At 40.9% G+C, this 27,034-nt stretch overlaps 1 protein-coding gene across 2 annotated transcripts; it reads left to right on the forward strand.

The window, feature by feature from the left end:
• Positions 1–27,034, forward strand: kif16bb (kinesin family member 16Bb). Of its 2 annotated transcripts, XM_051960322.1 has the most exons (17): positions 1–377; positions 451–514; positions 590–700; positions 826–942; positions 2,111–2,208; positions 5,708–5,823; positions 5,910–6,052; positions 6,410–6,578; positions 7,063–7,188; positions 7,343–7,518; positions 7,618–7,683; positions 7,769–7,828; positions 13,406–13,525; positions 13,678–13,729; positions 13,812–13,949; positions 15,310–15,392; positions 18,287–19,029. In XM_051960322.1, exons 1-17 carry the CDS (start codon positions 331–333, stop codon positions 18,377–18,379), a joined length of 1,779 nt encoding a protein of 592 aa, XP_051816282.1. In that variant the 5' UTR covers positions 1–330; the 3' UTR covers positions 18,380–19,029. The 2 variants fall into 2 exon arrangements, with proteins under 2 accessions (XP_051816282.1, XP_051816281.1); XM_051960321.1 differs by lacking the exons at positions 1–377; positions 451–514; positions 590–700; ... (2 more) ...; positions 5,708–5,823; positions 5,910–6,052 and adding exons at positions 22,597–22,737; positions 23,545–23,632; positions 24,279–27,034 and having other exon boundaries at positions 6,472–6,578; positions 7,121–7,188; positions 18,287–18,375.

Raw genomic sequence — 27,034 nt, forward strand, 5'->3', positions numbered from 1 at the left:
GGTGTTGTAGAAGAAAACAGATCTAACATCAGATCTTGTCGTAATGAAGTTGCGGCTGCTGTGCCACGTGCGTAAATGCGCACAGCACTCTCAATTTTAAGTCCATCCTCTCTTCACTTCTATGATGTAGAGTGGTTCAGTTCACAGAATTATCACACCAAGAGAAAAAAAGAGAAGACTTAAGTTTAGGGCACACCACAGTGGTCACGTTGTGCACTGCATGGATAAAATGGGGCAGGTCCCAGGTGCGATAATTGCTGATATTCACGCTGAAGACAGACTGCTGTCTGAAAGAGTTGAGCTGCTGCTTCTTTCTCTCTTGTCCGAATAATGTCTTCTGTGCGTGTAGCGGTCCGAGTCCGACCACTGAACAAAAGGTAGGTAGACTGACTGCTTTTATTTCCCCTCCAATCTGTCAAAAATGGTGTCGCTTACTTTCACATTTCACAGAGAAAAGCAGCTGTCGTCGAAGGTGATAGTTCACATTAAAGGGAACACAACAACTATTCGTAAGGTAGGTTGTCACAAAACGAAACGCACTGCGTTGCAGGTGAAAGAATAATTAGTGAGACTGTGTTTGAATTTGCAGCCTCCACCTGTTCGACTGGACCAGCTGAAGGACAGCGTGAAAACCTTTTCTTTTGACTTCTCATACGACTCCTCTGACAGAGGAAGGCCCACGTTTGCATCTCAGAAGAAGGTATCTGTGTTCTTCGGTTTATTATCAACCTTGCAGAACAGCGGCTTTGATTTATCTGCCGAAGAGTCTTGCATTGATTTTTTTTAAGCAAAGATTTTAACATGTTTTTGTCTCCTCTGCTTTAGATTTTTCAAGACTTGGGCACGGATGTCTTGAAAGCTGCATTTGATGGGTTCAATGCCTGTGTGTTTGCCTATGGTCAAACAGGCTCAGGGAAGTCGTACACCATGATGGGTCATAAAGTAAGGCCTTCTCATACTTTTTTTTTTTCTAATTTTGACTAACTTCTCAGTGGCATTTTTATTTTATCATTAAGTTCCACTCCAGACAAGTTTTAAAGCAGATAAAAAATATTCTACTTTGAATAATTTGTGTCAAAAGTTGGAGTACTCTGTTTAAAAACTCTCAAAATGACATCTGCTCACCCTTCCCCAAGTAAAAAGCCATCAATATGCTATTAGTTTTCATTACTGGGTTCATCAAGACTATTCTGAGTGGCTACGCAATACAAGCTTCATGTTTCCAAATCACTAGGCCGTGACTGGATTGCAAACTAGCTGTAGGTCATACAAGTCATTTTTTAATGCCCTTAATTCATCTTGTCACTTACAGCTAAAGAATTTGAAAACTATCTTAAAATCTCAACATGCATCATCCTGCGCAGTGAAGGAGAAACGTCCAAGAGATGCAACAATGATGAAAACACGGTTTTGAGTGGAGGAGTAATTTGAAAGGAAGCTTTCCTGTCAAATTTATTGGTCATTTCAAATGTGCATACTAAATGAGTCTTGTAAATTAGTCCCACAAGAAGTTACACACTGGATGGCACAATATTCACAACCCTGTAGAGCTTACTCTGCAGAATGCCCCGGGAGTGCCAGCCCAGTGTGCACATCGCTCTGACTTTTCCCTCACATTTGTACCTGACTGATGGCAGCCTCGTCAGACATGTTTTTTTTTTTTTTCTCCCCACTAATCAGAAAATTTGATGAGTGCAGCATCCCACCGCTTTCCTCTCCTCACCTTACACTGCAGTGGAAATTTCACATTACCGGTGAGGTTTCTGCATGTCTGTCAGGAGACTGGTGCAAGGTCGTCAGCAGAGCAGCTGTCAACATCACAGATAATTATATATGGCTCTTAATGCTTACTATCTGCTACTGTGTAATTAAAATAAGAGGGCATGCAGCTCGGACTGGAATTGCTTTTATGCTTCAGTAGCTCCGGATCAGACGAGCTGTTGTTCAGCAGCCTTCACATGTGCTGAGTTGTGGTTACAGCCCAGCATAGACGCCCCAAATTAAGAGAACATAATGAGAGCAAAATGTAATTGTCATTTTAAGGTACGCTATCTGTGTCATTGTGTAGTGAGGGTTCTAAATGCAGTGGTTTCTCCTTTTAATGTAACAGGAAGATAAAGGTTTAATCCCGTGGATCTGTGAAGGACTGTTCACAGAGAGAGCGCACAGATGCAAGAGTGATGGCGTGTCCTTCCACACAGAGGTCAGGTAAGAAATCATCATATTTAGTCAACAATGAAACATTCAGAAAGATTTCAGTGACTCACTGATCTAAGAATTACCTTGTGAGCCAAAACAGTATGCAAATTACAAGAAAATGTGTTTTTTCAATCAAAGTTTGTTTTTTCATATCTTCATTGATATTTTATAGTATAATTGATTAAAAAAAAATGTATAATTGAAAGGGAACTGACTTTAAAAGGTTCTTCAACATTGCGGTCACAGTTCTACATGGTGGAAGAAAAGTCTTCCAAAGATGAAAAGTGTGGAATAGTGCAATATTTGGCAAGAACTAGAGCAAGATTACATAACTATGAAAAGTTTGTTTCAGGGCACGGAGAATTTGGTCAGATAAAGATTTCTGAAGAGAAGTTTCTGTCTGATAATTGTGTTACAAAGGAAGATATTTAAAAACTAACTCCTGTTTAGAAGCTGACCGTTTTTGAAACGGTAGCTTCAATTTAACAAAAAGCTCATAATAAGGAATATTTCCTGTGAGCTCAGGAATATGTAAGCTAATTTTCAACCTGTTTTATTCATCTTTCAATGGTTGGTGAATGAGTGCTCTCCTTAAACGAGGTCAGCAAGAAGCTTGTGGAGTGATAATCTGGGCTGGATTATTGATTAAAGATATGCAGAACTCCTGAAGGGCTATTTCCTGCTATAGTATAAAGAGAAAAATGGGGGGAAAAAAAGCATTTCTGTAAGATTATTTGTTTCCCATGCAGAATAGTGCATCAACCCATGTTGCACAACTAACTCTTTGACTGCTATGAATGTAAAAAGAGAGGGAAAAAATGTGTGTGACGACTATCCTCTTTTGACCTCAGCTCTATGTAAAACATGTGGAACCTCGTTTGAATTGGTGATCTGAGAGTGGACAGCATTATACCTGGAAACAGCAGCTCTGGGAAGCGTGACGGGTTTAGTGTTCATAGATGTTATGTAACTTTTTTTCTTTTCTCTTCTTTGACAAGTTTTTTGTTTACTTTTTGAAGAATTTTCTGTTTCTGCAAACAGAGAAAAAGCTTTTTTTAAAAGGTTAGATTTGGTCATGACCTATTGAATGTTTTCACACTGCATTCAAGAATTTGCATTTTGTATTTATTCTAATTCTGTTCCAGCATACACAGTGTTATAGAACTGAGAGGGAAAATCCTTAATTGTGCTTACTGCTCAGGGAAGAAAATGAAAAAGAAATTAAAAAAAAGAGTAACAGTTATTTTGTGGGACTAAACCCAGAGAGCTGGCAGGAAAATGGCCTTAAAGCTATTATTGCTTACGTTGGGGTGACGCCGTGTGAGCCATTTGCTGATATAATTACTGCAAAATAATAAAACATAGCAATATTATACTGGAAGCTCTGAAGCAGTGCTACCGCTGCCAAAAAATAGAGGCAATCTTCATGATTATAGAACTGCCACCAGCAATCTGTAAAGGTAAGGATGAAGACTCTCACTCCAAGCTGTTTTTCAGAACCACTGTGTAATAATGTAGTGAAATGTGTTAACTTGAAGTGGTCTGTAGAGATTGTGCATCATCCGAATTGTCAAAGGCAGGAAGGAAGCACAGTACGCTTTTTTTTATTTTTTTCAAAATTGCAGAGAACTGTAATATATTTTATGACAGCCGTTAAAGACACTGTGACCTGCACAAAGTATTACACAAAAGGTAAAAGTGCACGTTGTGCTGGAAATGCCTCCTTTTAGCTGACGGTGATTCAGATCTCCAGTCTGATTTAAGACTTTTGTGTTTAATGAGTTGTTGTTGCAGATGCACTTTAAAATCTTGTGACCTTCTGTAGAACCCAGGGCCCAAAACCTCTATCGATAATCTGTTGGTTGTAATTTTTGGTGCCTTCATAAAATATTCACCCTAGTGGTCAGAGGCATAGGCTTATTATTAATTTAGCTACGACAGTTAAGCAGGGGATGCCATTCATTGTTCATTTGGCTTGGCTTGAACAGCCACATAACTTCTGAAAATTGCATGACCTAACTCTAATGTAGCTCTTTAAAGCCAGAAGAAGACAACATTAAGGCTTTATTGCTATAATCAAATAATATTCAAAATCCCAGATGATATCTAGTCTCATCACAATATCCGTTTCATGTCCCAGCTCTTCTCCTAAATGGTGATGGGAGGTAAAATTGAGGATTTTAAGCCTATTAAGTTACTGTGAAACCATTATTTTGCCATCTGGTTTCTTGTGTGCTACTGGTCTATTATTTGGATTTAATTCAACCTCAGAATTGGGGTTTAATTTAATCCACTCTGCCTGGCCTTGCTTTGGAAATGTTGAATAACTTCAAAATGACTGAAGGATGACTTTTGACAAATGCATTTGTGCTGTATTTTTGGAAGAAATATGCAGCAGAAGTCTGAGTTCTCTTCAAGGAAATAATTAAAAAAAAAATAAAAAATTCAGTCCATTATTGTAAGTGTTATCGGACATGCCACTGATTGGAGGTGTGATTGTGCACACACACTGTAGATTTATTAATCATAGCAGTGTATGTTTTAATGTACTTGATCGTTTTATCCTCCCTGGGGTTCAAATTCTCAACAGATTTTGCTGAGGTGCCCGATTTTATGGTTTAAAGCGATTTAAAACAAACAGACTGGAATATTCAGTAAGATGTGTTTAATATTCCTTGCATGAACCTGCATGCTGAAGAGAGTTTAAGTTTTCTTTGCCAACAGAGCAACAGTGCTGCCTTCTACTTGAAGGTTTTTCTGTCCTGTCTTAAGGTCATGGTCTCTTCTTGCCTCTGGATGTGAACGAGAACTTTAGTTCTTCCTTTTTTCTCCAACCTTTCACTGCTTTTTGTCTTTGTTGTGCTTGTCGAGTAGGCAGTTCAATCTTTCCTCCCAACATTATCTGAATTTTTGCTCTTGTAAGGAGGCGAACGCGGGGGTAGCTGGAATCGCATGGATCTGGCTTTAATGATGCTTCTCCTTTTGTTTTGTAATGATGGCAGCTATGCCTGTAGCCATGTAGAAAGTATCTAATGTTGTAACCTGTCTGAGTTTGCGTCGGTGTGCCAGCAAACATGCATGGCTTCATCCACAGGATATGGTCCCTGCCTTTTTATTTCTGTCATGCTCACATAAAGCCTAATTGCACCATGCCTTGCTTTGTTTTTGAATCAGCTACTCAGACTAGTTCTTTTGCTTTTTTACACACGCACACACACACACACACACACACCCACTGTAGTTTTGATTGAAGTGCTCTGCCAAGCCTGCTTTGCATATTTGTTTATTCATTGCCAATAAAAGCAGAACAAAGCAATGACAATAATTTGGCTTTAAACCTGCTGTGCATCTCTTTCCATAATAGACAGTGAATAATAACTTGTTTTGTTCCCATCTGGGGTTGTGCCATTCACATATTAACAATGGAACCCGCCATTAATTTGTGCCTTTGTGGCCTCATGAAATCTTGGCTTAAAATTTGGATTTGTGCTTTCTGTCTTGGCACAAGCTATCTGGAGATCTACAATGAGCACGTCCAAGACCTTCTCCGGAAGAGAACACCACCCACAGATGGTGGAGGCTTGAGAGTGAGGGAGCACCCCAGGGATGGACCTTATGTAGAGAGTGAGTAATTTATTCTGCACCCCATTGTCCATGTTAGCTGAGAAACGCCATGAAGTGTAATACAGAAAAGTGTAACCCATTTGTAGATCTGTCCAAGCACTTGGTCCACAACCACAGTGACCTTGAGGACCTAATCGTTCTTGGCAACGCAAATCGCACCACAGCAAGCACGGGCATGAATGACTACAGCAGCCGCTCCCACGCCATCTTCACCATCATGTTCACCCAGGTGAGCAGTAGAGCTTAAGCATATTGTTGCTGCCATGTCTCATTTTGTGCCATTTAAATTGAAGTAGAAGTAAAGTTTTCCAGGAAACTCTGGGTGTTGGCACAGGCCGTCCCTCAAGAGTTCTAATTAGCTCTGTTTATCCATTTTGTGTAGTGATAATTTTTAACATGTTTTCATCTTCAAAGGGCTTTTTAATTTTTTGGGGGGTTTTTTAATTTTTTTTCCATCTTAAGTAGTGCTTTTGTCATGATGCCACCTATGTGCCCAAGTATTCTCTGTGATGTTGCTTCTTTTGAACTAAATGAGGATTCTCTCAGCTGTGCTTTTTTTAAAATTTTTTTTATTTTTATGTCACAGGCGCAGTTTGATGCAGAGCTGCCACGTGAGACTCTGAGTAAGATCCACCTGGTAGACCTGGCAGGCAGTGAGCAAGCTGATGCCACGCACACCACAGGCGTCAGGCTGAAGGAAAGCGCCAACATCAACAAATCTCTGGTCACCTTGGGCAGTGTGATCTCAGCTCTGGGTAAAGACACTTACACCAGCATGACTGACGCCCCATGACACAACATCTTTATCTCGTAGTGACCAAATCAGATCGATAAAAGACGGTGAATAATGACTACATTCTATGCAAGTATGGTAATGTTGCTTGATGTTGAATTACTCTTTCACAATACAGCACAGTATAGTCATTACCCCTCCGCCTGTTTCACAGAGCCCAAATTGGTACTATAGATTTTGCAATTTGGTGTTTGGTTTAATTCCAAATTGGTGTTTCATCATTCGAAAGAAAAAATCGACTTCTGCCCGGATAAAATTACAGCTGGAATTAAACTCACTGTAGATTGTATTAGAAAACCGGGGGCCTTTATGAGGATTAATACTGGCCAATGACACTTTTGTTGCCAAAATGGATCTATAGAGCTTTAGGATGAAGCATTTCATATCTTGGTGGCTCTCTCCAGAGTCAATATCGTTCTTTCCCCCCACCCCCCAATATGACTCAGCTGACCTCAGCGTGGGAGGACAGTCAGCAAAAAAGAAGCATATCTTCATTCCTTACAGAGACTCTGTGCTGACTTGGCTACTGAAAGACAGCCTGGGTGGAAACTCCATGACTACTATGATAGCAAGTATGTACTGCACACACATTTCAGGCTGTTTTAAAAAAAAATGCTACTCTTTTATTCTTACCTCCTCTTGAAGATACCTTTGATTTTTGATGTTTAATCTGATGAGTTCTCATGAATCCTGTGCACATTCCTTCATGGTGACTTCTCCTGGCAGCCATTTCTCCTGCTGATGTGAACTATGGGGAGTCCCTGAACACTCTGCGCTATGCCACCCGAGCTAAAAACATAATGAACTCTCCCACTGTGAATGAAGACGGCAGCGTGAAGGTGATCAGAGAGCTGCAGACAGAGGTCACCAGGCTCCGAAAACTGCTAGAAGAAGCCACTCAGGTCCTGCATGTGTCATGTAAAAGACCATCGAGGATGCTGCATTCTGCATGTCTCTTTTTCAGAGTTTATAATGTAGGTTTGTTTTTACAACTACTTCAGGTTTTCCATGGGGAGCTGTCGTCTTCTGTGAAGGTGAAGGATAAACTGCGTCAGAATGAGGCAAAAGTGAGTCATCCTTTGAAGAAAACATGTGTTTTGATGTTCTCCTCCTGTAAATAATAACACCAGCTATTTCTGATACTCCCTCAAGGTTGAAGCCCTGACTAAGGAGTGGACCAGAAAATGGAGGGAGACTCAGAGTATTCTACAGGTACAGCAGGGATTCGCTCATTTAAATTTGTATTTCTGTCAGTGTCCTGGGGCCAATTTAAGAGGGTTTGTGTGAATATCAAAATGTACAGTGCAGTGAGATTGTTAGACACAGAGGATAAAAAGACTGGAACTGAATTGATGATCGGCAGTGTTCCAAAGTTTCGTGTAGCTCTCAAGTAGTCTCATATCATGAGGACAACCAAAATCCCTTCACTTTCTTCTCATTTGCACAGAATTGGTAAATATTTTAGCATACAATGCGATGCAGCCACATTCACAGGTGTTTGTCCCTTGTTGTCCAACTTTTTGATAGCTTGTTTTTATGCTCCCATTTGGAATCTAGTGACATAATAATAGTGCCTTATGAAGTTTGGTACAGACACATATTTTGCAGTAAAAGAGGAGGTCACTGAGTCCATTAAGTTTAACCAATATCTATCAACAAAGCCACAAGCTCCCAGAGACAGTTTTGTGGATGTTTCTACTTGCAGTAAAGGCCTTCCGCCAGCTGGTGTCACTGCAGGTCTTGAGAACAACCACTTCATGGAGTGGAAGGGGTGCTGGGAGTGGAAGGGGTGCTGAGAGTAGAGTCAACCTGGCATTGAAATTTAATTTTCCATCTATTTGGATTTAAGTGGCATCCAAACATAGAGTTTTTGTAATGATCATGAAGTGTGTGACAGTGCTTAGGGAGTCTGACAAAGAGAAATGGAAGAGAGATGGTCCCAGTATGGCTTCTGAGGCGGGGACAGTGTGGTCACATTGTCTGAAGACCCCCAAGGTGGAACAGAAAAACCCCAAAAATGCTGCTTTTGCCAACTCAGAATTCCTCTGTTGAATTTGTGCCCAACTTCCAAAATAACACCAAATGTCATTTGTTTGGGACTGATTGTGTTCAGCCAAGTAGCCTGTTGCATTATGCATTGAACAGTGAAGCGTGCCAGTCATGAAAAGTATGGAGCGACTTCTCGTCTTCATTATGTATGCTGGTAGTACATTGTTTCTAGCATCTTCTACATGGGGTTAAACTGTTGTCTTTTGACTGTTCACGTCGACGGATATCTGAACACAATTGAGTGTTTCTAACATGCACCAAACATCTTACACCAGAGTAACACGTCTGCTTGGTTAAGTGAAGCCACATTTTATTAGATTGTAAGGATTTTAAATACCATATACATGAATGTCAGCTTTGTATGAGAATATTGGATAATTAACATTCTATTCTGTATGGTGGTTAGCAGGTGACATTTAGTGGCTTGACAGCCCTTTATTCGTGAGCGTGTATTGGACCTCATTAGCTGCTGTCACAGCTCCTAATTAAGAGGTCTTGATTATTGACATATGGCACTTTCGTTTCCGACCGTCCAGCATATTAATTAAAGTTACAGTGTTGTAAATCTGTTTGCATGTTTAGACGCTGATGACTTTATGCTCACAGGCAACATTGCTCATCTCCAGTGGCAGAGCTGAAAAACACGCCTTATTTAGAGCTGTGCCCATCCATGTAGATACATTTGTTGTTATGCATGATTCAGTGTGACACCTGGGCGAAAAGGCCGCTGTACTGGTGACTGGTAGGCACACTGGTGTTGCTGAAACTCTAAGTGTTTGATGAATGACTTTATGGATTTGACATTTGTCTTCCTGTGCATTTGCATTCTGCCTGGGTGTGAAATGATAAGCAGGATTCCTGCATGGAATGTCGCACAGACATTAGAGATGGAGTCTGTATTTGGTTCAGTACAGAGAAGCACGTCCAGCCTTGGCTTGCAGTTGGCCATTTCAAAATTCAGCACACATACCTCAAAACAAAAGCGTAATCGCAGAGGTGGAATTTTTTTAAAGCAGATTTTTTTTTAAATTTTATTTTTTTAACAGACGGTCTTCAGCACACGTCTGTTAGAAAGGGTTCTGATCTAACCTCCATGTTTGAGTTTCTGCGCTTAAACCTAGTGCATGCTTATCCATCTCTTGCGCGTTATTTTTAAACTCCAAGCAGTTCTGCTCAACTCAAAGTCGCATATATTTTGTGTTTAATTCAGTTGACGCTGTTGCTGAAAGCCAGATGAAACTGTCTGCTTGGACCTTAAGGAGACAAGTTGACCAAGAGCGGTGTAAACAGAATTTTGAATTCCGTATTCAAAGCAGATTTAGAATGCAAAGTTATTCATCGTCAGCTTCCCAGATTGGTTACAGGGCATGTGGGAAAGAGAAAGTAATTAATATGAGATGGATTCCAGAGCAGCCTCTTACCAGTCAGAGGAGGCAACAGATTGAGAACACAAAAGGCAGGAAGAGGGAAAAGCAAATGACGTTCTACTGCATTAGGTTATGTGTATGTATATAGATACATGTATATACAGTGTGTGTGTGTGTGTGTGTGTGTGTGTATATATATATATATTCTCCCATCTTACTGTGTCACAAGGGGACTCAAATATGCAAGTTTGTATGTGTGCATGAATTTGTGTATTTAATATATTATTTATTCATTTTGTGTTTTAATATTTATTCCATATGTGCATTTATCTGTGTATATGCAATGTGAGGCATTTTAAAAAATGTTTGACAATCTATTAAATACACAACCGCATGCACACACAAAGATTTGTAAAGGGTTTGTAAGTGGAGTTGCATTCTGCTCCCCGAGCCACCCTTTCAAGTCCCCTTGTCAGACAGTATGGTGGGAGGAACCTCCATTTCAGTGAGATAAAATGAACCACAGCTTTCCTTTGATCCTACTAGTCTTAGCGTTTCCCAAACATGCTCCAATCAGCACAACGGCACAACTTAAGCTTTGAATGCTCTGAGCCTTGCTCTGTTTAGTGTCAGTTTAACTCGTAGTGTCAGCAGTTATACATTATAGTCATTGTAGCATTTCCTGACCTTTACGAATTCTTATCGGCAGCAGGCTTTCTTCATGTGAAGGTAAAGGTTGGCTCAAAAATGAACTGGCTTCTTCTTAATTTAATCAGTGATAATTTATTATTTGGCTACGTTTTAAACTCTCATGGCAGCACGTGTGTTACAGGTCCTTGCTGGGCCTCTAAAAAGAAATGTGCTTTGTATTTTGGTAAGTTAACACGCCAGTTGACATTCACAACATTTTTTACCTAAATGAATGCCCAAAATATAAAAGTCCTGTGAAATGTCGCCATATATCGTCCATGTGTGTGGAATAACAACCATTACCTGACATGGGTTATGATGTGAATTATATTAAATGACTGCTGGAATGTGTATTGAGCTGTTTAAATTGCAGCCAGAATAAGTTTCTTGTTGAGTTTCTGCTTTTACACGCAGGACACACACTAAAAAAAAAAAAAAACACAAAGAGGAGTATGAAAAAGAAATGACTTAAAAAGGTGCCAGTTCTTTTTCGTGAGTTAACAATGGTATATTATTCATCACTGCATGCAAAAGGCTTCATACCATTTTTGAAAACTTGCCATGTAATTGCCTTTCTCATTAAGTGTTAGACATTTTAACTTTTATAAAAACCAGCAATCTGGGATAAAAAAAAACACAGCTCTTTCAAGGAAATTGACCTTTTAATGTTACACAGTGATTGAAATGCAGAAAATGTTCTGTTTTGAAGTTGCTCCGCTGGACGAGTTTGATCGGCAGTCAGGAGAGTTGATTGGTTGGCTTAGTGTTGCAGCGTTTTGAAATGTATATTGCCCAAGTCGGGAACTTGAACTGTCAGACCGATTGGAGAAAGAAAATCCATTAAAATTCTGCCCAACCACAAATGATTGCTTATAATGGCTGGTCTAGGCCACAGTTAATTACAGTATGTTCACCAGCTGCCACAATCTGAAAGCAGAATTTTTTTCCTGTCCTCATTGCGCACATAGACTGGGTGTGGTGAGGAGCCACTTTCTGTGTGAATGTGAGGAGAAAGTAAGAGGATCTCATCTGTTCCTGGTGTCTGAGGAAAGTGTCACAGTGCATTAATCTGCCAGGCTGCTCCTCACCTCTAATGAAGTCTGTGAAAAATCCCTTTTAATTAAGTACGGGGCTGTGGTCGATGCCTCTCCTTCTTCATTAGAAAAAAGGATTTCTTCCATCTCACAACTGCCAATGAGTGAGGTGGTGCTGGCGGCGGACATGTTTCCCACTTCAGTCCAATCTATACGATGGAACAAGAGGGGGTTGAAATCAAGGGGAACTAGTTTATGCAGAGTCTGATTCCTCCGTGTAGGAGATTTTCTGCTTGGCCTCTTGGGAAGGTACTTTTGATAATCCGTGGCAATGTGAGGCGTCAGTCCACCAGCTTAACAGAAGAATGCTCCTGATATGGCCACTCATATGTTGGTAGACTGGGTTATTGAACAGCCACAGCCATTGCCCTGAGAAAAAGGTCACCAGCCTTAAACACTTGCTGAGAGTTAAAATTCTGTCTGCGGTTTAATTCATGTGTGCCGTTTGAACCTGCAGGTCATCCGAGGCTATTTCATTTCCTGTCTGATTGCTGACAAATTCACAGCTCATTGAAATTATTCTATCTGCAGAATGTCTGGTCTTTTCTGAAGCATGGATTTTTTTTAGTCAAGCTGAGAATGGAGTTGTACAGAATGCCATTTTCTGCAAAGTTAAATGAATATTGCTCCTTGACAGACACATACTGTACGGTGGCGTGAGTCACGTTGTTACATTTCCTCTGCAACAATTGTTGGAGGCAGTCAAGCGGTATATGAAGCAGATCAGAAGTTTTAAGTGTAGCTTTAGAAACAGCTTTCAAGGATTAAATCAATTTCTCTGCTTCTTATCGCATTTTTGTAGAGCGGCGCTGTAACACCATTAAATGCATATTTAGCAGGGATTTCCGGACAAACACGGATTTCTTTTTTCCGTAAAGAGATTAATTTCTGTCTGATTTTTAGGTTGTGATCTAAATGTAATTCTGTTTTATGCATCACTATAGTGCAGTAGCAATGCATCAGTTGTGTGTGAAATATGGACTTTTCATTATTTAGCCTTTATGCAGACACATGCCATGTTTTATGGGGAAATGATTGAAAATTCTGGGCTCATTTTGCCTGTAAACACGGACATTCTCCGTAGTTTGACCTTCCATACAAAGCTGTTTACACGTTGTAAATGACATTAAAGCAGTTGAAGTTTGATGCCGTTCTCCGAAGTTGACGTATTTTGTGAGCTCTATAGTATTTTAATAGCAGCATGCAGTGTGGATATCCGTGTACCAATAAAGGAAACGGTGCATGCTATACAACCACCTGTGTTTATGTATGTGTGTGTTTGTGTGGGCGGTGGCGCTGCGTCTGTTTCACTCGCTGAACACAATGTACAGTTTGACTCTCGCCACGATAATCTGAATGATTTATGGTGCCTCTTTTGCCGTTAGCCACTCTGCCGCTTCATGGCGACACATGGTTGGAATTCTGCTATCCTGCTTGGCCTTCAGGCAAGGAAGAGCAGTCATAAAGAATTCAGTTTTCTGCTGGTTGCCATTAAATGTCTGTCAGCATTTTTATTTTATATCATGTGCCATTCCAGCTACAGGCGATCGAATGAGTTTCTTCTCTCTCGCGGTGTGTTCGCTCCACAGGAGGAGACTGTGGCTCTGAGGAAGGCGGGAAGTGGAGTCATCTTGGACTGCCAGTTACCTCATCTCATCGGCATCAATGAAGGCCTGCTCAGGACTGGAGTCATCCTCTATTATTTAAAAGTAAATAAACCATTTGAACTTTATTTAATCCACATATTACTCTATATACTGAAATGAAATTGAAAGCAGCCAAAGTCCAGTGCTTTTTTTAAATTGCTCTGCTTGTCAATAAACAGCTTGAATATTGTATCATCTTTTAATTTTCACCATAGGAGGGCAGAACCTTGATTGGGAGTGCAGAAGTTCCATGCAGTCAGGGTATCGGTAAGTCGAGGTTGCTACGCTTTGGTTCCTCCACTTTATTACCAGCTGTTGCATTGCCCAGACTTTCATCATTGTATTCTAGTGCCTCATGGGCCTGGGCTCCTCGGTGAACATTGTGTGATTGAGAACCGTGCTGGGACCGTGACTCTCCTCCCTCAGGATGGTGGACTGTGTTCAGTCAACGGCTGTGTGGTCACTGATCCCTGCCAGCTGACTCAGGGTAAGCTGTTCTGTGAGAATCTAATTTGCTCCTGATATTCTTTAATGAACACGGGGAGGAAGGGAAAAAAAAAAACGCAAAGTATGTCTGTAATAATGAAGATTTCTCTCAGATTTGCAATTATTTGGCTAGTGGGAGCCAATAACACTTTCATCCATTTTGAATGCAGTTATATGAGATCACTGCATCACATCTGCAAATGAAATCCACTTTAGGTCCCTGGCTCCCCCACAGCAGCACACTCAGGGCATGAGTGGATTGTGAACACAGCTCTCCACAGGGCAGATGCCATTTCTCTTACTAAACATTTTGAAGGGCGAGAGGCCCTGGACAAAGCTCCAGACAAAGCCCCAGGCCCTCCATTTAATTGGCAGATGGAGTTGATAGGGCCGACAGGTTTGAAGTGGGCCAGCGCATTAACCTTTCAAAGGACAGTGGCAAGCCGAGCTGAAACTCTGGCCCCCCTGAGCAGGCCCTGCTCGCTGGGCCCGGGCACTTTCACCGCTTACGTCCTCCTCATCCACATAGCTTTGCTTTTGTGAGATAACAAACTACGTACAGAACCAGGCAGCACAGTGCCTGGCGACGCTGGTCTCTTTTATAACCATTTCAATTTATCCAATATCCCCTTCAGAAACGGCTGCATCTGAAGCTATTTTCTTGAACAAATGATAGTAATTTTCAGTCCAACAGTAGCTGGAATCCATCACAGACTGTTCTCTCAGGTGCTTTGTCACTCGTCAGAAGTCATTAGTAGTAGCAAGATTAGTATTTGCTGTGCTGAGAGGAGGGGAGGAGAACGGAGAGAAGACCTCGAGAAAATCTGTGGATATGGCCATACGAACGTGAGCCTGATATATAAACCTCAATATCACTTCAATTCTAAAGCTTTACAAACCTTCTCAGGTTTCCTTGGACCATTTTCTGTGGTAAATCATCCTCTTGGTTGAGGTCACTGCCAATCACATTGGGGTTTGCGTTCCTCGTGGCAATTCATTCATTTTGCTTCGAGGAGAACTTTTTTGCTGTTTAAGTTTCTCCCAAGTTCAGTGCACATTGAATTCACTGCAATCCCACAATGACAAGAGGATTCCCATGGCCACAGTCCCCTCACCTTTTCAATGCATTATAGATACTGCCACACCTCCAAATGCCTCCTGGCAGTCAGACATCGCCATTACTGTCACTCGACTCTATCTCAAAATACATCAGATTTTGCCTGTGCCAGCCTTTCTTCAACACGTACAATGCATAATTCATTGTTGATGCTGCTTTTATACCAAATAGTAAAGTTCAAGATGGTGAATTAGTTGGTAATTTGCCACTTTTCTCATGCTTTACTTCTTTTGGTTTCCTGTAGGTGCAATCATACAACTAGGAGAAGGACCTGTGCTCCGGTTTAACCACCCGATTGAAGTTTCCCAGCTGAGAGAGAAAAGACAGGTACATGCAGTATCCACAACGGAGACTGTTGTGTTCTTGTACTATTCACCTTTTGGTAAGTTTGAGAGAGCGTTTGCCTCAGCTGCGTTTCTGCTGGTAATTTTGTAAAAGCAAGTCGGCGTAAGGCACTTAGTTGCCATAACTACAGCTGGTAATGCCCGCTACTTCCAGCAAACATTGCTCATATTGAAATCACTTTCAGACACCACATGAGAAGCTGCATAAACCCACCAGTGGGATCTATGCAGCTTTGTTCTGCTCAGAATAAGAACTGCTGAGAGCTTCTTAGCTGGTACTGGTTGTTTGTTTTTTGTTTTTTTGTTTTTGCTAATTTTGTACAAAACTCCATTTCTTTATTCTGATTAATTGGCTCAGAAAAGAAGCAGACTTGAAAATTCAGAACAATCTCTTATCCACGTTAGAAAAGCTGTCTGCTGTTCCTGAGAGGAGGCCAGGTGCACTGTCTTTCAAAGCTGCCTGCTTTTGGTCTGTCTTGAAGCAACTCCCTCTTGGCTTTCATGTGGTTTTAAAGAAGCATTGCGTGAATCCAGCCTTTCTCTTCAGGATGCTGCAGCAGTGTTTTCTCTCCAGTAATTTGTCAGTGTGAAGTATTGCTGGGAAAATGTATCAATGAAAATAAATGTTAATAATAATTGTGCATGACAAAATTCTCATTTAAAATTTTGCAAAGGGCAGCTGAAGTCCAACAAAATGATACACTTAACTGAAACTCGAATGTAGCAGTTTTGGGGAGCTGTACATTAATAAGCACTGAATAAAACTAACAGAAATGTCTTATTTAAATCAATACTTCCATGTAATATTCCATTGTTTGTTCCTCTATCTCCTGCAGTTTAGTGGCACTAACGGTTTACCTCAAAGTACTTAACATAAAGCCCATTAAACATCATGGATTTAGTTGCAAATAAAAACAGCCCAGCTCTGCTGTGGGCACATTTTGGTTTTAAGCCAAGTGAAGGAGGAGAGTCCAGTAATTTAGAGGATTTGCAGCAAAACGGTGGCACCAAAAGACTTTAATACTGCCAGTCTAAAACTAATAGAAGCATAAAATGAACAGAAAAAGAAATTTATTGTGGTTATTTGTGTGACAAGTTATCCGCAACTATAATTTCATGATCATAGCAGTCTTAATGTCTACTTATGAACAGTTGTTGTGAAAAGCATTCTGACATTTTCTCATTTTACATCATCAATCATAGATATGAGGATTTATCTGGCTCGGATCAACAGAAAAAAGGATTCCTGTCATTAAAGGCAAATCACTTTCTTACTGTAGTGTCTTTAGAACTGTATGTACTTAAGATGTGTCAGGTGATACTCTTTAGGTGAAATATATTATTTTGGTACAAGACGTGTACTGAAAACTCCCCAATAGTAAAAAAAAAAAATATATATTTTCAGTTATTTAAAATGATAGAAAAATGATGTATATCTGTAAATATGTATAAAGAATGCATTTTTTTGTGACATTTGATATGTTGAGACACTGAGTATACATAATGCTGTTGTCCAGGTGTTTCACTACTTACTGTTTTATAACAGCGTGAGAGTTGGGTTTGGGTTATGCTGCCTGGGCCTCACTTGAAGGCAAAGCAAAGTGTCATGAAGCCAAGGGAGAAGCGTAGTATTGTTTAAGAAATGAGGACTGCAGGGTGTGTTCTCAGACATTCTCTCTAGAATAATGTTGCAATCAAGTATACACAAGTTCTGCATATAGTTGTTACTATAGAGCTGTGGGGAGAAATTTATCCACTTTCTCACTCTTCTGGTAGTGAATGTCAAATTGCTTTCTCTAATTCAATATTGCAAAGGTGCAGGAGGATGAGGTATCCGAAACCATCTGAAGCACACACGTAGTTTAATGTTTGTCTAAAAGAAAATAAACAGACCAAGGGCCCATTAATACTTTCACTAAGCAGGATTTATCATCAAGGTTGGTGTTTTTAAGTCGTTAAAGACGTGAAGAGAGCACAAAATGTTAAGTTTACTAGCTCCTGGAGAGGAGCACTGATAGTAATAGAAATCTGATAGCATTGTTTTAATCATCACACGAATGGTATTGTAGAATAATGTTATGATCTTATATCCTATAAGTTCCTTAATAAAATGAACTTATTTTGGTATATGGAAGGACTCAGTTATTGTATAAGACTGCAAAACCTGCAGCCTTAAGCACCCTGTGCTTTATACCATTTTCATGTTGTAAAATGGATTCACACACTATTTTATGGACACATCTGTACTTCTGGTCTTTGACAGCTTTTTGCTCTTTGCATTATTGAAAACGGCACACTATTACAGCCAAGTGAAGCACAGGCATCCAGGCCCCACTGTGGTTCCAAGGAGAGTCTTTAGCATTCATTTTTAACATCTATTCTAAATGAGATATTCTCAAGAGTTCCACATTCATTCGGTCTGAATGTGTGCCAGCACACCCAGAATGCAGCCTGTAACTGTTGTGTAAGATGGATTTTTCAAGTGGTCTCTTTGAATTTTAGCGAGTTGTTTGCATTTAGATTTTGCTGTTAAAAAACTCATGGAGCATATTGCTCATTACAGCTGCTCTCTTACCAATCAGTCACAATCTACAACCATCCTTTTCTATAGAAATAAGTTTTAGTTAATACTGTTGGTTCTAGACTTTGATTGACTCGATTTTTATTTTTTATTTTTTTTGGTATCTTTCCAAATGCTGTCACAGTTCTTCTCGCTCATTGTTGTTTTGTGTAAAACTGTCACGAATCCAGATGACACAGTGCATACCATAACTGCACCATTGTATAATTGCAAATCTACCATCAGCAGCTGTCACTCATTTCTTACATTGAGACAGATTTTCATTTCACAGCACTCTTTCCTTCTGTTGTCTACAGAGTAGGCTGCAGTCTGTCTTCAGCCTGTCTTTGACTGACTTATCCAAATCTACTGAGAATCCTGCAAAGGTGATGCTGCAAAATTCAGGGTAAGACTTATGCAGTCATGTCTGATAGCTCTCTACACTCTGTGACCCCGGCATAACTGAACCCACTCCACCACAATCTCTGCAACATGCCTGCTTATTGAGCAGCGTTCAGCGGGCACCTAGACCGAATCAAAGCCATAAATCATGGCAGCGTTTCAGTGAGGAGAGGTGGGAACATGCAAAATAAAAAAAAAGAAAACATTCTGTAGTGCTTCATGCTGAGCCAGTGGAAATCACAACAGGCAAATCTCCTACAACCAAGGGCATGTCCCGAAATGGCCCCTAGTTCAGTAGGTAGCGAACTGCCCAGTGTTCCATTTCCAAAGGCACTGCAGTGCACTTCAAGTTCAGCTCCCCAGAAAATTCCCACAATGCACTGTAGTACTACAGTTGCAGCAGAATATTTCACATTCGGTCTTCTGTCTGTATTCTCACCTGTATTGATAAAATGTTATCAGTACAGGCCAAATACATGAATGGGTTTTTAATCTTCCCTCAGTTTATCAGTGATTCTGAAGCAGTTCCTTTTGCTTCACCAGCTGTGATATTGGACAATATTGACACAGTTTTAGGCGAGAAATTGACCATCTAGACTTTGACAATATACCAAAAATGATGCCTACTTAAACTTTCTTTTGTTTCTTGAATCTTTTAAACTCCAAAATGAAAAATGTCTATGGTCACCCTATGTAAAATGGTGTTGCCTCAGAAACTGCTACTGCTGTCTCTGTACTATTTTAAACATAAAAAATATAATGCTTGTCAGATCCAAAATGTAGCATTTGTTGCTTCTCAGGATAGTTTGGTTCATGTTTTGTACAAGGCTGTTGCATAGTAGCGTTGCCCCTGTGTATTTATAGCACCTCATATCTGGTGACACAAAATAATAAATCCATGTAATTTTATTGAAAAGGTACAAGATGCATGAAAGCTGTATAAAGCCTTGCTAATTGAGCCTTTAGATTTGAGATTGTTTTGTCAACATATTGATGGTGAAATGTCATGAAGATCAAACTCCCAAACATGGTAATGTAAAATTAGCTGGGTTCAAACTACAGAGATTTCAGGGCGGTTAACGTTTCATTTCTCCTGACTATTGAAGGAAAAATCTGGTCTGACATCTTGGTCTGAACCGATAGTAATCTGAGAGGTTTACCGATTCAGCCTTAAACCTCCTAAATATGGGCCACTCTAATTAAGGCCAGACATGTTTGATATTTATGGGGATGGTTAAGCTTATATAATCAGCTGGAGCAGCAGTGCCAAGCAAAACTAAATGTATAGCCCTTGATGCCAATGTTAAGCTAATATTAGCTCTTTTTGGCGCAGTAATCTTAATAAAATCATCCATTGTATGGATGATTGGATGATTTCAAATCTTCAGTTTAGGAAGAAGATTGTCACTGAAGTTTCTGCTTATGTGTGATACAGCCTGATTTCAAAGTCTGATAGTTGTTTTTTTTTTATTTTTTTTTTACTTCCTATGGTGTCAGCCCAGTTTTAGCATATCGTGTCTTGAGAAAGGCCTGCTGACACAACAGATGGGCACTGCTGTATCTCGTTAAGTGATGGCTAAGTCTGATTTAGGTAAATTGATCCAGGACTGTTAAACCTGTCATGCAGACACTGATAATCAGTATTCTGAAAGCAAATCTTAGACTGCAAAAGTTCTCACCGTGAGTGGATAATTTTTCTATAAAAATGTGCCATCAAGATAACTTAAATGATGCTTCAGTCACATAAAATCCTTAAGGCTCGGCAAACATTGACAGGAATTCATTTTCAGTTCTATAGTCTGCCTGAATCAAACTTCACTATTGATCTATTAGCAGACGTTGTGTTCTTTTTCTACACTATATCCAACCAAACCCTGAGAGACATGATGATAATGTGACATCTTTATACTCCTCCATTGCCTTGGAACTGTGTGACAGTTCATTGATCTGTCAGTGTTCATTGAATTAATGTCCAAAATCCAATTCACTCTCCAGTGATTCACCACCGCTACCTAAAGTAGTGAGCAACTTGAGACACACCCGTTGGTCTCTTATGATCTGCTAACTCTGATGTTTTACAGCATGTGGAGCTGTCTGACATCTAATTTTCCCCTCACACTGCAATGTGCCCAAAAAGCAGCGCTTCTGCTCAGGTGATTAATACTGCTTTCACTCTGACACCTGCAACCCTCTTCCCGATCCGATGATGTTTGATTTAAATATGAAAAGGTGAATACCCGTGTATGTTCAGGATTACTCTAAGACTGCTATTAGCCGACTACACAGTCTTTGTCTTCATTATCCTGTGTCAGACGCATTTGGTTTGCTGCTGGGAGAAGAAAGGGATGACTGAGTCTGTAGGTGTTTATAGCAGAGCAGCAGTAAGAATGTCGACTGCTTTATACAGAAAAGAATACAAACAAAACATGCAGAAAAATTTGGCACATTGCAAAACACACTTTGATTATTTGGTTCCTCTGTGGGTGTCAGTTTCTTACTGAACAGGCACCATAAAATATTAAATGATGTATTTATTTATTTTTGCCTCCTCTCACCCCACACACTCAGCCATTATCTTTTTGTGTGCTGACGATGGGCAGTGAGGGAAGGTCTTTTTCATCTCTTGCTCAGATATGTATTCCAGCCTTGTTCTGTTGTTTGCATAGCATAAACTCCCTTGCAGCAAGGACAGAATTGATCTATCTTTGCTCAATCATCCTGGAAATAACCCTCAGCAGTAAATAAGAGCAGATAATTTGAATTCAAATGCTGGCTGTGGATATCTGTTCAACCCTGGGAATGACACAAGACATCAATGAAATGACCTGCAGCTGCTTGGGGAGGTGCTTCATAGGAACAAAAACAACTTGTCCATTACTGACTCCATCATTTAGATCTTTAGGAGCTGACTGTTGGGACAAAGAAAGGGTAACTGCATTGACAAAGTCTGACCTGCTTTTCAGGTGTGGCTTCACTTCACATTTTTGTATTTGTCCTTAATTTTCATTCTATTTGTATACATGTGATATTCACATACACTTACAATATTTTAGCTAAATAGAAATAAATACAAAAAAGTAAAATATCTATTTGCTCAGTAAGTGTAACACTTGCATACCAACTCTGTATAATGTATTAACGTGACATTTTAATTCATCTGGTTCTGTAAGTGAAACATTTAATCATGTCATTCCATTAACCGGCTTCTGCAGTTTTTAGGCCTATTTGAAGAAGCCTTTAAAATGAGATGTCTTTTTAGCCAATTAGGATGTATCAAGACTTGAAATGCAGACTTTGGAGTGTGTGTGTGTTGAGAGAAGCATAAAAATGAGTGTTATTTTTTTTTTTTAAATCAGCTGTGTTTTATCACCTGGTTTTTATTGGTTGATGGTGAAACTACTTACAATATTTGTCAGGGGACAGCGTAAAATAATGTCAAGCCTTGAGCTTTAAGTGTAGAAACATTAGATGGATCTTGCTAGAAGAGTAAGGAAAGGGTTTGTGTTTCTGTTGAGGCAAGGTGACATGCCGTTACGTTGTTTAAAAATCCCCCACTGTCCACAAGACCCACTTCTTACCTCCTTGTAACGGGTGGCCCACAGTGTTTCATTCATTCTTTATTAAATGGACTGTATAATAGACACTGTATTGAAGCAGAGTTGAAATGCAGCTATTTCAAACCCCAGAGAGCGAGGACTCTGAGAGCTCGCAGTGATGGAAGCGGCCAACTGGTGTTTGACCCACGCAGCTTTTAATGGCCACCTATGCTCTGAAAGTCCCTTATCTGACAACCCTCTCAGTAGCCTCCATCTCTGGCCACAAGGCCAAGTGGCAACTTTACTCTTTGCCTCCTCTGACCGCTGACAAGCTGCTATTAGGAGCTTGCATCTCCTGAAATGGTCTTTACACTGGTTAACGTCGGTGTAGAAGGAGCACTTTAGCGGCTTTGGTGCCACTTAACACCCTTCGCCACAGTGCAGCAAGAACAAGTTTGACCACAAACCTGTCTGAAGGCCTATAATTTTTTGCCATTTTGCGTCAAGTTGTTCTTTTTAGGCAACATTAAATCTGCTCTTTCAAATAACTGGGTTTGAGTTTTATAAAGCAGCAATCGGGAAAAAAAAAAACAGGACATGTGAAAGTGGAATATAAGGTATATTAAGGAGCATATGAAAGGATGTGGGCTGCCTTATATCATGTGTGCTTTCTGTGACGTAATGACTAGGGGGATAGAAGAGAAGCTCAGCCAGCAGGGGGTGGGACGGCAACAGGTTCTGGAAAGCCTGCACAGATGCAACCAGGACATCAAAACACTTCCAAAGGAAAACCGCGGGGCTGCAGGAGAGAAAACCAAGACTGCAGAGAGGTAAGTTAGAGGGAGGTGAACTGTGTTCCATTTGGGAGCGTTTACGAATCTCTAATCATGTACAAGTTTTCATGCAGTCATGCCATAGCAGGAACACTCTGGATGTGAGCTCTGTGTGAAACGGGAAAAAAAAAATTATGCAAGGAAATGTGGTCAGCTTCTCAGGCTGCCAATTCCAGATCAGTGTTTCTCCATTTTTCATGTGAGCAGACAAACATCGCTGAGTACAGGACATCCTCTGTGGTGATCCACGGGATCTGCAAAAATCCTTTAATCGTCACGAGGACCTGCGCTGTGTCCCTCTTGTTGATGTTGTCAATGCTTTACTGCTCCCGCTTTCCCCCGTCGTCAACCTGCTGCTACACGCAAAGCTCCACCAAAGCCGCTGTTTACTGTCAGAAATCATTCTGAGCTGTATATTTGGTTTCGGCTCCCCCCTCTGGAATGCTGACTATTGTATGTAAATCCTCAAATCAACATGCACAGATTCTATTTAATTTCACAGCTAGTAGAGTGTCTCTAATCTCATCCAGCCATTTGGGCTGTTTGCTTTTCAAATCTAATGGATGGTTTTTCTGAAGAGGGAGGTGGGGGTTATTGCAGTCTTGTCTTTTGCCTGCAAACTGTTTGAAGTCTCCAGTGTTACACCACAGCAAATAATTAAATTTGTTCTTGAAAACAAAGCCAGGCAACACGTACAAGCCCATAACCAAAGCTGCATTGTGCTCACACCTCTTATCAAGATGCAATTTTTGTTTTCTGATAGAATGTAAAATATATTATTTAATTTGTCTATTTTCACTGCAGCGTTTTCAGTCAAATGGATGCACAGACAGAGTCTAAAGGCCCGTGCGTCTGTCTCACCTCCTCCCCAAAATTGGAGTTTGGGACTACAGTATGTATTCATTTTTTTTTCTGCAGTTACAACAAATGGCACTGTTGATTAAGATAACAGAAATATGGGTTCAGTCAATAAGCCAGTGTGCAGTTAGATAGGGCTGCATTGTTTCCGAGTAAATTGAATAAAGCAAAAACACTTTGTTCTGCAGTTTTGCTTATTGTGGCTCTATATTGTCACTGTGCAGCTGAAGTTCCAGTCCCTTTTGTCTTTGCAAAACAGAGCAAATGTCAATACCTACCCACTCTCCTGCCATGCCCAATGAAGATATTTATGAGCCATGAAATACTTTTTCCCTTGGCTTGTTTGTTTATTATGCACATATTTAAACCCTATTACATTTTCCTGTAGGGGTTTCAAAGAAAATGACATTCACTTTGTGAAAGCACAGTGCAATGAGAGCACACTTGAAAAAATGCTGTTTATAAATGTACTGTAGTGTTTTATTCAGTTCATTTTCCTATGCGTGCCTTTATGTGTTCAAGTATAATTGAATGCATAAATAAAGGTATGTCTATAACACAGTTGAATGAAACTTGTTTTGGTTGCATGTCAGCAATGTGTTGTACATTTTTGAAATCTTTAAAAGTTTTATTTCCTCTTATTTCCTCCTCCTCTCATCCACCTGCACAATGTGAACTAGGCCATACCTGGACCAGATCTCGTCCCTCACACTAGTTTTGAGTTGGATGGAGAGACACTACAGGGTGGAGTAAGCACCAGGGATGGCCAGGAGCAGGAGAGGGACTTGTGTCATAAATCAGGGCGAGAGCTTGTGTCTGAGAGGCCACAGAGGAAAGCTGAGACTGGGGCTGAAGTTGCGAGTTATAAGACAGAAGAGGTTTGGTCAGGGGATGCCAGCCTCCAGCAGAAAAGTGTCCTGGGCCCGGGTGATGGATGTGGCACGAAGCCAGAAGGGAATGCTAATGAGATCCAAGGTGTTGTGACTGACTGCTACAAGGGGAGACCTGGCTCTAGTGGGATCTCATTAGGCGGCACATCCCACCTGCAGAGCAGAGGAGAAAGTAGCTCGATGTCAGTCCTCCCACAGACCAGCACTCCTTCTCAGCCCAACAGAGAGCCTCTGGACAGCGAGGCAGCATGCTGTTCGCCCAAAGAAACCACCTTCGAGGACCAGTTCAGTTGCAGAGAGATGGATGAATCTAAAGGTTTGAAGGAGATCTCCAGAGTGTGTGTGACGGAGGCTGCAGCAGCGTCAGCTCAAAGCTCAGGGCTCGGCTCTTTGTTCAACAGAGTTTCCTGGATTGTGCAGGATGCAGGACGGGTCCTTTGGAACTCTCCCACAACTTTGCAGCAAGTCATAGAAGTAAGATTACAGCCTGTTGGAGTCCGCTGGTCCAGTCATGTCGTCTCTCTGGTCAGGGAAAGTAATGTTCTGTCTGTGGTGAAGGACAGCCAGGTGTTCTCCATGGTTAGAAGGAGTTTCATCTTCTCTCTGTTCAGGGACAGTCCCATTTTTTCTATGGTGAAAGGACTGTCTCTCATGGAACACATCCAGATGGATATCACTCAACACCTTCAGCCTGATGGAGCAGCTCAGGTGATTCAGGGATCCATTCATCCTGGCAACACACAACTCCCAGTTCTGACACCAACACAAACCTTAAGCAAGGTAGATGATGCGCAGCTAAGCCCACAGGACATCTGGAGAAGGAATAGGAGTTCCAGGGATCCGCTGTCATCAGAAGAGCAAAACCTGGTTGATCCTCATGTAAAGCAAGGAGACAAAAGTACTACAGAGCTGTTGCCATTGGAACAACTCGGTGAGAAAGAGGTTGCCTGTGCACCTAAAGACATTGATGAGTCTTCGGAAAACCAGAGGACTTTCCAAAATGCCACTCAAACCCTGATGGAGTTTCCTGGTTCCCTTTTGGGCTTACAAAGTTTGCCATTGCAAGACATGATGGACACTTTAAATTCTGTCATTCCCATGTCAGAGCCTAGCTTGCAGAGGATTTTAGCTCTCCGCTGGCTGAATGTGGCTAAATGCAGCCAACCTGAGTCCCAGCCTGCCCTCCTGATACTGATGGAAACTGGCCTCTATGCCTTGACCATGGACTCTGGGGTCCTGGTTTTGTTTCATCACCTTCCTTTATTGCAGCTGAAGGACATTCAGATAGGTTTAGCAGGCTATAGTCTGCGTTTGATGGGCACTACCGAAGAGAGCATCCTAGGTGTCTACACCCACAACCAGGATCACACCAAAGAGCTGTGCTGGGCCATACTTAATGTTCTGTGCCCTGAAGACAGCCGGGTATCTCAGCACCCACTGTTCAATGGAGATTTACTGAAGATGTCTCTAGATTGGCAGGCTTGTGTACCTGACCTGCTGCTTGATGCTGGTTTAAGGGTTTGCTGTCAGTTCCAGAAGAGTCTTGCTGATCTGATTTGTCTTCTTTATTGTAACATGGATAAAGAATCAGTCACTCTAGGAGAGGTGCAGGTATTACTGTACACGAGTGTAGCAGTGCACATCAGCTCCAGTGCCCACTGTGAACACCTAGTTCAGTTTTTACTTACAGACACCCACCTTGGTCTGGTGCAGGAGGATATTGTCTATCGCCCAGCTCCACACTCTGCCATAGCACCTTCCCGTCCCCAGTTCCATGACTTGCGTCTTCGTCAGTGCTCAGATGTGCGCTGCATGCTGGTGCATGATGAGCACACGAGTGGATCTGTCAGACTGGATATAATCTTTGGAAATGCGAGACGCAGGGGTCACCCTGAAAGCGTGACTGAGGCCACTGCTCCGCCTGCACACGCTTTAAATTCATCCCCGCATGCAGAAGTGTGGAAATTAACTTTCAGTTGCTCCGCTGAGGCAGCCTCCCTGATTAATCACTTGTCAAATGTCTGATCAAGGACTGAACGACCAGTAATGAACAGCCCAGCTTGAAAACTCTCACTCACACGGAGCAATGGCAAAAGTGCATCCCAACCAGACAGAGTAAAGGATGAAATCGCTATTTATGACAGCAAAAACTATAACCTATTTTGAAATTTCTGTATTGATTTGTTTTTTAGAAGTTTTTTGTCATTTTAATGCTACTTGACATCAGCACCTGAAGATTTTATCTTGATAACACTTTGTTCTTGCATTGTTCTTTTCCCACCTTATTCTCATTATTTTTGTCACTTTAATTATTATGGGTTGAAGGTCTAGCACTGAGGATAAAAACATGTCTCCACCAGAGCTGCTTATTGTAATATTTTTGAAAGTTTTTTAGATAACCAAATGGACCAAATTATCTCGCTGTTGCAGTTAGTTATGTTTATATATGTATGACATTGTTGCCAATTTGAAATATTGTAAATAAAAATAGATCTATTGAAATGGATGTTTGAATATGTTTGTAAAAAAATAAAAGGTAAATCCAC

Source organism: Acanthochromis polyacanthus, chromosome 15, assembly GCF_021347895.1.
Source record: "Acanthochromis polyacanthus isolate Apoly-LR-REF ecotype Palm Island chromosome 15, KAUST_Apoly_ChrSc, whole genome shotgun sequence".
Taxonomy (NCBI): Eukaryota; Metazoa; Chordata; class Actinopteri; family Pomacentridae; genus Acanthochromis; species Acanthochromis polyacanthus.

Bases quoted from the DNA above. Each gene is read 5' to 3' on its own strand.
- kif16bb (XM_051960321.1), top strand. The intron at 7,829-13,405 runs GTACAGCAGGGA...TTCGCTCCACAG, and splicing joins AGACTCAGAGTATTCTACAG to GAGGAGACTGTGGCTCTGAG. The intron at 15,393-18,286 runs GTACATGCAGTA...TGTTGTCTACAG, and splicing joins AGCTGAGAGAGAAAAGACAG to AGTAGGCTGCAGTCTGTCTT.